The sequence below is a fragment of the Aptenodytes patagonicus genome, chromosome 4 (genome assembly GCF_965638725.1).
Source record: "Aptenodytes patagonicus chromosome 4, bAptPat1.pri.cur, whole genome shotgun sequence".
NCBI lineage: Eukaryota > Metazoa > Chordata > Aves > Sphenisciformes > Spheniscidae > Aptenodytes > Aptenodytes patagonicus.
Window position 1 is genome coordinate 47,628,733 of NC_134952.1, and position 12,807 is coordinate 47,641,539.

A 12,807-nucleotide genomic window follows, 5' to 3' on the forward strand; every position below is an offset into this window, starting at 1 on the left:
CTGTCTTCTGCATGCACTAGAGCTGCACTTGTACTCAGCTGTGAACTTCTCCCATATTTTCGCTTTTTACATTGTTCATAACTACAGAGCTCAATTTTTCTTAGTAGTCCTGCTGAGGGATTATATGCCCTAAATGCTAGACATTTTTGCATTCAGTTTCATCTAAAAAAACTACTGAAAGTAGTCAATAGGACCCCATCTTTTTCCTAAATTTTTATTCACTCAGAATCACTGAATGATTGAGGCTGGAAGGGACCTCTGGAGGTCATCTGGTCAAACCCTCCTGCTCAAGCAGGACCACATACAGCCAACTGCCCAGGACCATGTCCAGAAGGCTTCTGAATATCTCCAAGAAGGGGGACCTCTCTACCACCTCCCTGGGCAACCTGTGCAGTGCTCGGTAACCCTCACAATAAAAAAAGCGTTTCCTGGTCAGAGACATAGCCGCCTGTGTTTCAGTTTGTGCCCATTGTCTCTGGTCCTGTCACTGGGCACCACTGAGAAGAGCCTGGCTCTGTCTTCTTTACACCCTTGCTCCAGATATTTGTACACATTGATGAGATCCCCCTGAGCCTTCTCTTCTCCAGGCTGAGCTGTCCCAGTTCTCTTAAACCTTCCTCATATAAGAGATGCTTCAGTCCCTTAATCATCTGATAATCAACCTTAATCATCATTTAGTCATACTTTGACAAAAGAAAAAAGTTAAAACTCAGCCAGTGAAACAGATTAGATTAGAAATTGTAAGAATTTGAATTCTAGTTCTGCTTTGCTTTCAATGTATTAGCCTATACATTAACACAGCAAATTCGTTTGATTAGGTGCACATGTACGTAAAGGTCTTAACAGCTCCAATGTTTAACACAAATGTGTATCTGTGGTTAAAAACAGACACAACATCACAACTTACAATTAAAAAATTTAATGTGATAAGCATCCAACGTTGACATTAATATTGACTTTGCCAAGGTTCTAGCTGTTTTCCAGTTTACTTGATAAACCTGTTCTGATATCAATTAGAAGTTGAAGCTTGAGATCTAAAGGGCCAGCAGCTAATAGTTTTCACCCATATCATGTGTGTTTTCTTCTTCTTCGGTTGTATTCATTCACTGGCTGAATTTACAGCATTTATTAATCACCTTACAGAATAAACACTAAACTTACCAACTACAAAAGCCAATAATTAAAATAAAACCTCAAACTCAAAAAGTAATTTTTTTTTGGTGAAGGAGAACAAGTTTGACAGTATTTGACTACATCGCAATACTTACCAATGTCATCATCTGTCCTGTCTATTGGGTCCTTCTCCAAGCAGTCTCTAACAATATCCCTACTCATCAAAGGATCCGATGCCCTTTCAATGTCTTCTTCATCATCATCATCCTCAGAATCCACTGCTGTCTCTGGCAACCCACTGAGATCCATATCACCAGCCTCACTTTCTGTAGCCTAAATTCATGTATAAACAATTTAAAAAAAACCAAACAAACCCACGTTCAAATGTGTTCTTCACTGCTACAGTTTTCTAGTTAAACATACAGAAATGAATTCTATCACCTAACAGATCAAATTCATTCAATATCTTTTATATTGCTTTTTTCTTTACATATCTTTTGAAAACAACTAACCATTAATTAACCCAAAACCATTGTTTAAACAGGGCTTTTAACACTTGTTTCCAATCAGCCACACAAACAGGATTCAACATACATTATTTAATCAGTAGGTCTTGGGAGAATTGAAGGCAGTTATATTTCAAGGAACAATTTCTTGGAATATTAGCTGAATATATATATATTTAAAATAAACAGTTCATTTAAAACAGTTTGTTTCCGTTCCTGCCCCAACTTTACATCTTCAAACACTTAGGAATGCAATGTAATTTTAAGTAGACTGTTTGGGAAAATAAGTACAGCATCAAAATGCTACAGGAATTTTGCTATCTCCCAGTAACCTAGGACTGGGTTGTTTTTTGTTTTGTTTTGTTTTTTTCCCCCTCCAATTCCAGTTGAACATAGTTAAATATGGCTTTCATTTGCTGATAAACAGTATAAGAATTTACAGATGCAGGAAAAATGCAAAGTCACTGCTTAAACACCACAGATGGACTACACAGAATGTCTACCAAACTTAACCTCCATTAAATTGTATTAAAATGAAGGAAAACATAGTCCATATATAGCCTGAGGTCATTAGTATAGCACCTAAAGGTACATACATTTTAATGATTTAGTTTTAAGACCAAACACTTAATAAACCCCACAAACATTTGTCTGTCACAGCTGATAAAGCTGCTTTTTCTTAGAACCTGATTTAATACCACGGCAGCTGCCAAGGCTCAGCTACGACAATTTTTAAGGAAATGCAAGCTTCTAATGAGCAAGTTCGAAGCCATGACTTGACAAATCAAGTTTCACATGCCTTATAGGGATGGTTTGTTTCTGAGACTCTGGAAGCACACAATGTATTCATGTCTACTTGAAAAATACTACATGGGACAAACACAGCTACTAAAGCCTGTTTTGTTGATCTGTCTCTCACACTGGTAGAAAAACCCCACCCAAAACTAGGTCACCCTCCAAGCACAGAGAAGGTAAGACAAATTACACTGGTATTTTCGTAGAATCGTCTTCCCTATTCCTACGTCACTAGCTGTGGCTGACATCTGTTACTTTAATGCCATTATACACAGCCACCTTATGAATGGTAGCATATGGCTGGAGACGGATCAGGGCAGCTAGTGTCATTCTTAAATGCTTCTGTCCTACAGCACAACACAAGCTTTGTAACAGGGTCTCGTTAATATAAAAAGCACGATAACAGCACCTACACAATATTCAAATTATTCTCACATTGTGGTTTTTGGTTTTTGTTTTTTGTTTTTTAAAGAAAAAATGCTGAGCATTTCTCAAGCAGGATGTTATACTGGCATACAAAGAAATCACAAAAATGATAGCACTGATAGCAGTATTTTCATTTGCAGTCTTACTGTGCTTAACATGCATGTTCCCTATGATATATTTGAAACAGTTGCTCTAACTCCTCTTACAAAATAGCCTTCATCAAAAGTGACTGGTGGAAAAATTAGTCACGATGAGTCAGTAGACACACAGCTTATGACACCAATCTGTCAGGATCAGAAGTCTCCAACAGTGACAATTCCAGTGACAGTGGGACTGACTAATTCAGTCAATTTTGCAAACCCTCCCATTACTAGCGAGTGCCCCTCCTACCTGCCCAGATTAAGCTCTCTCAAAAGCACGTTAGTAAAATGAATGCAGAACTAAATTTAGTCACACAATGCTAACATACGTGAGAAAATTCCACATATGGTACAAAATCTGATTATTAAAAGACAAGTTATCTGTCTTAAAATGATGACACAAAACCGGACAGAAGTTGAAGCTCTATTATCAAGAAAAGTTGATGCTATTTAAAAAAATTCTCACACTGAAATTAAATGCAACTTTGTATTCAGAAAATACTTTAAAAATACTACTAAAGGCTACAAGCATTTCCCAAAGATGATGACTTTTTACAGAGCTAATTACATCTTTTTAACAACTGAAGTTATTGGTAGAAAACGGAATGATAAAGCAACTATTTCTAACTTACTAGTTATCAAAAAATACAAATCACTGCAATAAAGAAGCTCAGAATTGAATGCAACAATCTACAGAGTAGTAAGAAAATTTATTAATTTAACTTAGGACACCTTTAAAAATAAACCTTATCTTTTGCAAAAAAACCCAAACATTTTTTCAAGCAACTTTCTGAAAACATTATGATTATGCAGAAGTTAGCAAAGGAACACAGTGTAGCCTTTCTGCACAGGCAATATGCATTCGTAGTAGTAAAGAATCAAATAACTCATCCCACGAGGACTCCTTCTGTTTATACATGCAAAAAGTTTTGCATGAGTTTTGTAACATTATTAAGAATAACTGGATCTGTCTTCATGTTAAAAGCATGCACCAATTTATCTAAAAAAACATTGCAAATAGTTTCTTTAGGCTCAGTAGCATCACATATGACATTAAAGATTCAAGGTCCTCTTGCTGACACATTAAACTTCAGAACCCACCTACTTCGAGCATTTTTGTACTCCCTCATGTGTTAGAAAAATCAAGCATGTCCACACAGGAACCCTTAGTTATGAAGCAATAGCCATGCATTTGTGTAAGACTAAAGGGAAAACCTTGATTAGCTGCTTTGAGGACAGAGGTGTCCTTATAAAACTCAGCAGTAGAAAATCCAGAACACAAGATGAATACCCTACAGAATTTGTACTACAGTCAATCATGAGGCTTAGAGCTTCCCAGGGCATTTAATCAAGGATGAAATACACCTCAGAAATCAGTGCTTTCATAGGCGCATGTTGTCCTTTGTTTCTTGGGTAATAAGAGAAGTTAGCTTCACCTAAATAAATCTAAAGAGATTGCATGTAAGAAAAATGCTAGTTGCAGCTTAAAGTACAAAACAATGTCTCTCCAAAGTCTGAACATCAGTTGCAATGAAAATTTTCTTCACAGTTGGGAAGATGGCATGAAAAATTTGCTGAAGCTTCAAAGGAATCGCACAATGACAGCCTAATATTTTGTCACATCACCAACAAGAAAGTCTTAAGAGGCTTCAGACAGACATTTTCAAGCCTGAGGTGAAGAGTTATTTCACATTTGGTACCTAAGGAGACCTGCTCAATTTTAAGCAGTGTCTATAAAGGCTAATATTGTAAAAATACAAAAAAGGTTATTCCAACTGCTAAGGATCTCCAAGACCAAAGTCACTTCTAGATTTGAGTAATAACAGCTAATTAAACAAAAACCATGAAATAACTAGGAAAAGATGGAAAGCAAAGGAGCCTTGTGTAACTTTCTCAGTTAGCCTTTGGCTCCTTGACTGATTCTAGGAAGGAAAAAAAAAAAAAAATTAAAAAAGGCCCCTATCGTTCATTCCCCTTAGATCAAACTGGGCAGACTAGGGAAATGGAAGACCTTGTTGGTCTCTGTAGACTGGTATGAGAGGAAACTGATTAAGCCCAACTCTACTGGCCTTTCATTTTTTGGAGGCATCATGAACACGGACATAATGAGAGAGGTGATGGACTACATGAACAGATAAAGAAGATGACCTCCTTTACTGTCTCATTTCCTTCTCCAACCAATTTTTGGGTATCTGTTGAGAAAAAGATCAGAAGAGGCCAAGGGGGATGTTGGCTTATCCAACAGATCTATACCTTTACAATCAAGTAACTCTCCCTCCCGTATTATAACCGCTTCATCAAACACACCTGCACACACATACCAGCTTGACTATGGGAAGGAAAGTGGGAAGACTTGGAGAACTGCTTACAAGATGACTGGCTCTGTTTTAGGTGGCCTTCACAGTTTTCTTTTCTATGCTGGTTTGGGGAAAAAGCTTCCAGCTGATCTTAACAGTATAAAGAGAAACAAATAGAAAACCCTTAAAATTAACCACATTAACTACTGATTTCCTAGTATTTTAACAGAATATTTTAGCCTAGACTTTTTTTTAATTTTTATTTTAACCGCTTTCTTTAGGAAACATTAAGGAAAAAAATGCATCATTTTGAATAATAAATCCCCTTTGTGACTAATGTCACCACCTAAATCAACAATCCAAAATCTCCAAACATGCAAAATACTGGGAAAAAATAAAAAATAAAAAAAGCATAGAAGACACTTGTTGCGCAAACCAGAAATATGTTCATTGTCTGCTGCAGTCCTTCAAGTCCATGAAGCTAACAAAGAAAGCAGCCAAGCTCAGCTCAAAAAAGCCACCCCCCACCTTATTTTTCAGTCATTGTAGTTTAAGGGCTAAAAAATAAACTAAAAAATGAAATTAAGAATGTTTATTAGTGAAAACATTCATTTTTTTACTTCATAGTTTATAAGCTGATACTGATACAAAACACCAAAAACCCTGGCACTACACCGCTCATGAAATCACTTGCAAAAAGTTCCATTAGCTTGAAAGATTTCCTCCTGTCGTCATATAGGCACATTGGATCCAGCTTTTCCACAGAGACAAAACATGGCTGGGGTTTTGTTTTACATTAGGTTTCAACTCACTGGGCAAAAGTTTACAATATAAATAAATTGCTATGAAATTCAATCCATGTAACTATAATATGTATTTGTTTGTTAAAGAATTATATATTTATAACAATCAATTATAACTATTACATGCACACAAATCATACATAAATCTATGGTAGTAAAATTATTTTTTCATACTCTAACATGAGTGCAAATGGCCATGAAATACCTTAAAACTCCTTCAGCCTAAGATTTTTACTGCTTTCTCTTCATATTTATTCTTCCATTATCTACCACAAAATTTACAACACAGCAGCCCACATCTGTCACAAGAGTCAGTCTGAGCACTATCCCTCCCTAGAGACGGAAAATGCAATAATCCAGACAACGCACACCCATTTTCTTCAAAATGGAGCAACATTTGCTGAGACCACAGGCATACAGAACAAGGACTCTGAAAGTTACTCCTAGGCTATTAATTGCAGAGTAGATTAGAGGACCCAAACTCACCAAGAGTGGTAAGGTACTGCACAGGACTTAGCCGAAACTGCGGGGGCGGGGGGAGTTCAGTAGGACCTACCTAGTTTACCTGAGCCGTTTCAGACGTCCTTGCATTACTCAGAGCCCTGCACTGCAGAAGCTGATACAGTCAGAAAGACTGACAATCTTAAGGTAAAACCTCTTTATTTTGCATACAGGGACTTAGGGGCAGGCTGAATGGACTTTCTGGTTTGAGAGATAAAGGTTTGGGCTCTCTCAGGAAGACTTTCTGGAAGGTGGACCTTTCTTCTAAGAGTTACCGTATCAGACTCATGAGAAAACAAAGTTGACATCTTGAAAATTTCCAAGCAATACACACATCCTGGGAGGGTCTCGGAAAGGATGTTCCCGGTTTCCTGTACCGCCAGGAGTATCTGGGCAGACACCAGAGGGCACGTAGGGCCGGCAGGAAGCCACCGGGCTGAGGACAGGATAAGGCAAAGAAAGGCTGGCAAAGGAAAGAGCTGAGCCAACACAACAACGTCTTCCCAAAACAGGGAAGGGGAATAACATGCTCTCACGGGCTTCAGTCTCCTCGCTCTCAAACTGGGATCATCATCTGGTAATATACATGACAGGTACAGGAAGCATTTAGGAGCATATAGGAACAGGTATATGCTTCCATACAGGAAGCCTTAACTAAGCATGAGAAACAGGAGTGAGCAGCCATACATGAGAAGCAGCGGTGAACGATTTGCTTTGCCAAATCAACACAAATATTGTTCTTGGCAAATACAAGCCCGCACACAATCTATTAACATTCAGCATCCCCTTCCTCTCCAGCCATATTACAGAGTTACTCACTTTATCAGCTTATTTCCTAAAATAAAAGTAACAACATTTAAGGACCTTACTGATTGGCATCTGAAATATTTTTGAGACTTGGGTGGAGTAAACACAAAGGATTATTTATTTTATTTTGGCAAGTACTACTTATCCTAAAAGAAGTTCTTTTATGTGCAACATTTGACAAACAAATTTAGTTACAGCATTAATATTTAAAAGGAAATATTCTCAGCTCAATACTGAAAGCATCTGAAGATTCAGCTTCATGATTTATTCAAAAAAATCTTAAAGGCCATGAATGTATTTTCACTGCAAACAGCTGCTCTTAAGGCTACAGAACTAAAACTTACTAGGATGCAAAACTTGACATATCATTAACTTAGATTTCAACAGTAAAGATCTAATTAATAGAATAATTGAAAAAAGAAAACATTTATTTATCAATTGAAAGATAAGATGGCAATCTTTCTAAATCATTCCTTTCTACTTAGGCATAATGAACAGAAGTCCATTCTACTGAACAGAAAAATGACATTATATACAAAACATAAGAATCAGAGGAACAATGATACTGAGCTTTGCCTAAGACCTATTAAAATTGAAGTAAAAAAATAGTGTGTAGATAATTTGGTTATGGTTTACTGTTTTGAATAAACACTTGGGAGAGAATTAAAAGGCAAATAATTGAGAGAGAATGACTGATCCAATCTCAGTTTCAAAAAGTACTTCTGTTTATTTAAACCTTGACTTGACCCTAGAGAACTGAAATTACAGCCGTTTTGTTGTGGGGTTTTTTTGGCAGTACTTTAACCTAACTTAACATTGTTACATTACATTCCTTTACAACTGAAACTGAGGTAAGAAATTAATGATTTATCACAATATGAGAAATCATTAAATCAAACAATACTTGGTACCATAAATTTAAATTCAATAATTTAAGAACTTTATCAGTTTCCACACCTGAACTTATCAATTCATTTTTTTAATAAATGTTTCTTCAAGTATGTGTATTAACATAAAAACATGGGGCTACTTTCCACAATACATGCTCATATTTCTCGATGTTGATAGAAATAGGTCTTTTTAATAATTACTGTGTGTGACACTGTACAATTACACAGTTGGCAATGCATCTGTGCCAAGACATCTTTAAATGACGTATTAACTGTAGATTTATTTAAGAAACCAGGTAATATTTTTTTAAGATCACCAAGATTGACAAGGAATCCTCAATTATTTTTTTACATTAAATTGAAAAGAATATTAAAAAAGTAAATGTTCCCTATATAAATACTTCACAAAACCATTAACTCTCTTCAAACACCAACCATCCCGTTGATTCCATTATTGCAAACAAAACTTATTACGGGAGTCATACACCAGGTTGGTGACTACAGAAAGATGTATTTCTCTGAAGCTTCTGTACAGTATTTTTTTTTTAATTTCCCAGAAATTCAGGGATCCTTTCCACAGTTATAAAAGTTTTGCTGAAACTCTGCAAAAATTTACTTCCAACTTATCTAGAGAGTAACTGTATGACTATAACGAAATGCCACCTACAACTGTGTCTCTAGAGGTACTTGTTATTTTTATGTTAAAATGTAAAATCTTTGGAATGAAAGGTATGAAAATCTATAGAAGACTTGAAGAACAAAGCCAATTTTACATCTACTTCACCCTCACAGCATAAACCTAAATCCTGTCTCAAAGTAATCCTCTTTCAGAAGAAATTCTGATAAACATACTTGACTGGCATATGCCATGCCTGAAGTTACTTTGACATTTTTCACAAAAATAAACCTTTGCATTATTGCAATTACTATCTAAATTGAACTGGGACCTTTTTATAGCGTATCTTCTCCCACAGAAAAGCCTACAAGCTTATTCACCTGAAGCAGACTACATGCTACAACTATCCTCACAACTGAACTTGTATGTATTTGTATAGAAGATGCTTTTCCCATTGTTTAAATGGCTACATTTGCATTTTTAAAAGCATCCCAAACAAACATTATTCCTCTTCTAGTAAACAGTACTTCACGTAGAACTGGTCTCGTTAAATATTTTACGATTGTTTTGATAGAACAACATTTTAATTAGATTTGATTCATTTTTTTTTTTCAGAGTAACAAATTGCTCTAGTTTCTTATCACAAGGACAAATCCTCCTCGTTGACACTGCCGGAACTGTAAACCTCAAATGAAGGATCTATAGCTTTTATTTCAGATTTTTTTCCTAATTTCTATTTAGAGGAAGCACGCACACCCCAAAGCGTTCTAGGGACCCACTGGATCAGTTTCACAGTAAATCTCTCCAAACTCAAGCTGCTCCAAATGAAGAGAATAGATCTTTATGACAAGAAGCTCCCCCAGAAGTATAACAACTTTAAAAGTTTCACCAGTTCAACCTCTCCATCTTTTCCAGGACAGCCAGAAAAGGAAGTACCACCGAGGTGCTGGCACCAGGTCTCTACAGGGTAGGGAAACTGGAATATGCCCCTCAAGTCAGGCCAGCACAGGCTGCTCACCGCATATTTCTTTCTCACTACCACTGAATGTGTTCTAGATTTTGAAGCCAATTCCTCTAAGAACTGTAAAATACAGCATCAAGAAGAAGAAAAAGCCCTCGCATTACAAGGTCCTAAATCTATAGTTTTGAAATTCGGATCCAGCTTTTAATCATAACACCCAGCTCACATGCACTTTTCACCATGAGATCTCAAAGTCTAGTCTTCTAGGCCTAAACGTCACAGCTGTCGTTTTACACATAGCAGATCGGACAGACAGAAAGATGAGGTGAAGTGCTGGAGACAGGAACAAAACCCCTTTACCTTCAGTCCCACCAGGGACCTCTGCTGGAGAGGCCACACTGGCTCTCCATACTGAAGTTCAGGAACATTTCCTCCCCCAAAATCACAAATTACAAACAAAACTAATGAAGCACAATCCTGAAATGTTGCCAAACACTACACCTCTACATTGCTGACTCGGATCCTGACAAACTAAGGGAACACACCTCATGTCGCTGTGCTGCAGATTACTTGCTGAGCTTTCACGAACATCAGATTTAGTATGCAGCAGATAAAAGCCTGAAATTATTACAATTCAAACAAGAACTAGTGTTTTGAAATCTATTGAGTGCTGCTTCAGACAAAACCTGACAATGTGCAATAGCACCGGTGTTCAGCTGTTAACGTCAAAACTGTTGGCAATTGCACCTCCCATCAGCATCCATTCCAGTCTTACCTGGTAGATATCAGAAAGGCTGCTGCTTCCTGAATCACTAGTGATGCTACATCCTGAGTGACTAGATGAAACGTGGGTCACCTGTGGGTGGAGACTGTCAGTAAGGTGCAGCTTTGTGAAATCTGCAGGAAGCTATAGGTGGAGCAGAAAAAGCATCATTACAATTTGAGGTAGATACACAGCAAAATGAATTCAAATCATTATGTCACACTTTACTCTCTGCCAGTACTGCGTGTATTAAGAATACCACTGGGGCTTGAGAATGCAGCATAAAAGTTTGAGTTTTGCAATTTTTTAAATTCATGCAGAGGTCAGCAAAATACCACCAAATTGCTGCAAATATATGAGAGATTTAAAAAAAACATATATCTGAGGACAAACACCAGTGAAGCAATAACCCTTATGCCAAAACTCTTCAGTATCTTGCTATGGGGTTTGGACAGAATTAAAGCACATACGAGTATTGTGCTAGTTTCAATATAAATGGTTTCCTGCAGAATGGGGATTAACAGCGAGTAAAGTCACATACTTTAAAAAAAACAAGCACTGCTGTGGATTTGGCTAACTCTTTTGCTTCTGAAATTGACAAAGTACATTAGAGACAAGTAAAATCCAAGCCACTGAGCTATCTGTTATACTTTGAGCCAAATAATATGATGGCAAATAGGAAATGTGGGAAGACTGACACAACTGTAAAGAGCTACAATCCTGAAATGAGTTTGCTCACGTGCGGTGCTGAAGAACGAATCGAGACAGTATATTTGGTCATTTAACAATCATCCACCAAGATTTGTGACATATATTTTTACTATTGCTTTATGCACACAGCTCCCATGAAAAATCTGTAAGCACTGTAAACATTGCCGGCTGCAGAAACTGACCTTTGAGTAAGTAAAATAGTTGCTGTCTGAAGAAATATTTAAATGCTATTTGGGGGCAAATTACCCCTCTCCCCAAGAAGCAGGCATCCCACTGCTAGTTAATAAAAGTATGTTAACATATCAATTTTGGTATGCAATAAATGCTTCAATAACTTAAAAAACCTTTGCTCATTAATTTTTTGTTTGTTTGTTTCAACTCAGAGAAGGTAAATACTCTCTACGGAGGTGTGTTTGTACCGAGAATGTCATACGCAGCGTGTCCACCCATGTCAGTTATGAATGCTACCTTGGCGCTATTACCGTTCTCCCTGGATGGAAATGAAAATAAGAGCTCATTCAGCATTAAGATATAGTAAGTTGATCAGTATAAAAGATTATGAAAAAAGTCATCTGCAAGTCACAAGAGAGCGTGCTTGAGAAAATTACTAGCTCCATACAGCTAAAGGATGATTTTACTGCTGTTTGCCTGGTTTAAGTCTGTTTATGGAACATGCCCTGAAAGAACCTTGGCTTTAGGATTTGCGGTGAAAGCAGAGACAACTGGAAACCTTAGTCTTATTTAGACTGACTGGCATTTCCTATTCTAATACACCTGAAAAGGATTTCTTCCTTATACAGCATGACTGCACCAGTGATAGCAAAAATGGCTACATTTTAAACAATTTTTCTTAATATTTTACCTGAAGGAGGGGGTAAAACCAGGAACCAGACACTAATAATCCTAAAAAGCTTCAGTAAGCCAAAAGCTAGAGTTGATCTTTGTATATCAATCAACAAAGAAAGGGCAATTAACAAAAGCAATATTCTAATACATACAGCCATGGATGCTGCCTCCAGAAAAATCTAGTTATGTTCACCACTGCTGATGATATGTCAGAAGGGGAAAATATAGCATTAAGGAGTGCATTAGTTATAGTATCAGTTGTCTCTCTTACTTCCCTTTTTAATCTTTAAGTTTGAATTATCACAAAACTGAACAGTATATACTGATATTCAGGCCACTATATCCATTTTTTTATCATGATTCGAGCCATTCTACAAATAAGTATACATTCCATAGGTAGAATGTACAGTAAATGAACCACCACAGCTTTTGCAATGTGTCAATGACTATTCCTAAAAGTACAATCTCTTAGAATTAAAGCAGTCCAGGTTTATTTCCAAGTAGAAATCCTACATGATTTTTTAAAATACATGCACAAATCACCTAAGATTTGCACATTTAATGGTAACTTACAAAGATATAGTATCTGAGAGTTTTACATTTTCTAAAGTAATAACTATTTCAATCCCAAA

General features: G+C 36.8%; 1 protein-coding gene across 10 annotated transcripts in view; it reads right to left on the reverse strand.

The window, feature by feature from the left end:
* RAPGEF2 (Rap guanine nucleotide exchange factor 2) overlaps positions 1-12,807 on the reverse strand; it is a 200,351-nt gene that overhangs the window by 38,750 nt on the left and 148,794 nt on the right. For 8 of the 10 annotated variants that reach the window (XM_076336588.1, XM_076336591.1, XM_076336587.1 and 5 more), the window contains 2 exons: positions 10,631-10,762; positions 1,269-1,446 (listed from right to left, as the gene is read on the reverse strand). In XM_076336588.1, coding sequence (XP_076192703.1) covers positions 1,269-1,446; positions 10,631-10,762 — 310 coding nt within the window. The remainder of the gene's footprint in view (positions 1-1,268; positions 1,447-10,630; positions 10,763-12,807) is intronic. The other 2 variants (XM_076336593.1, XM_076336592.1) reach the window with 1 other exon arrangement.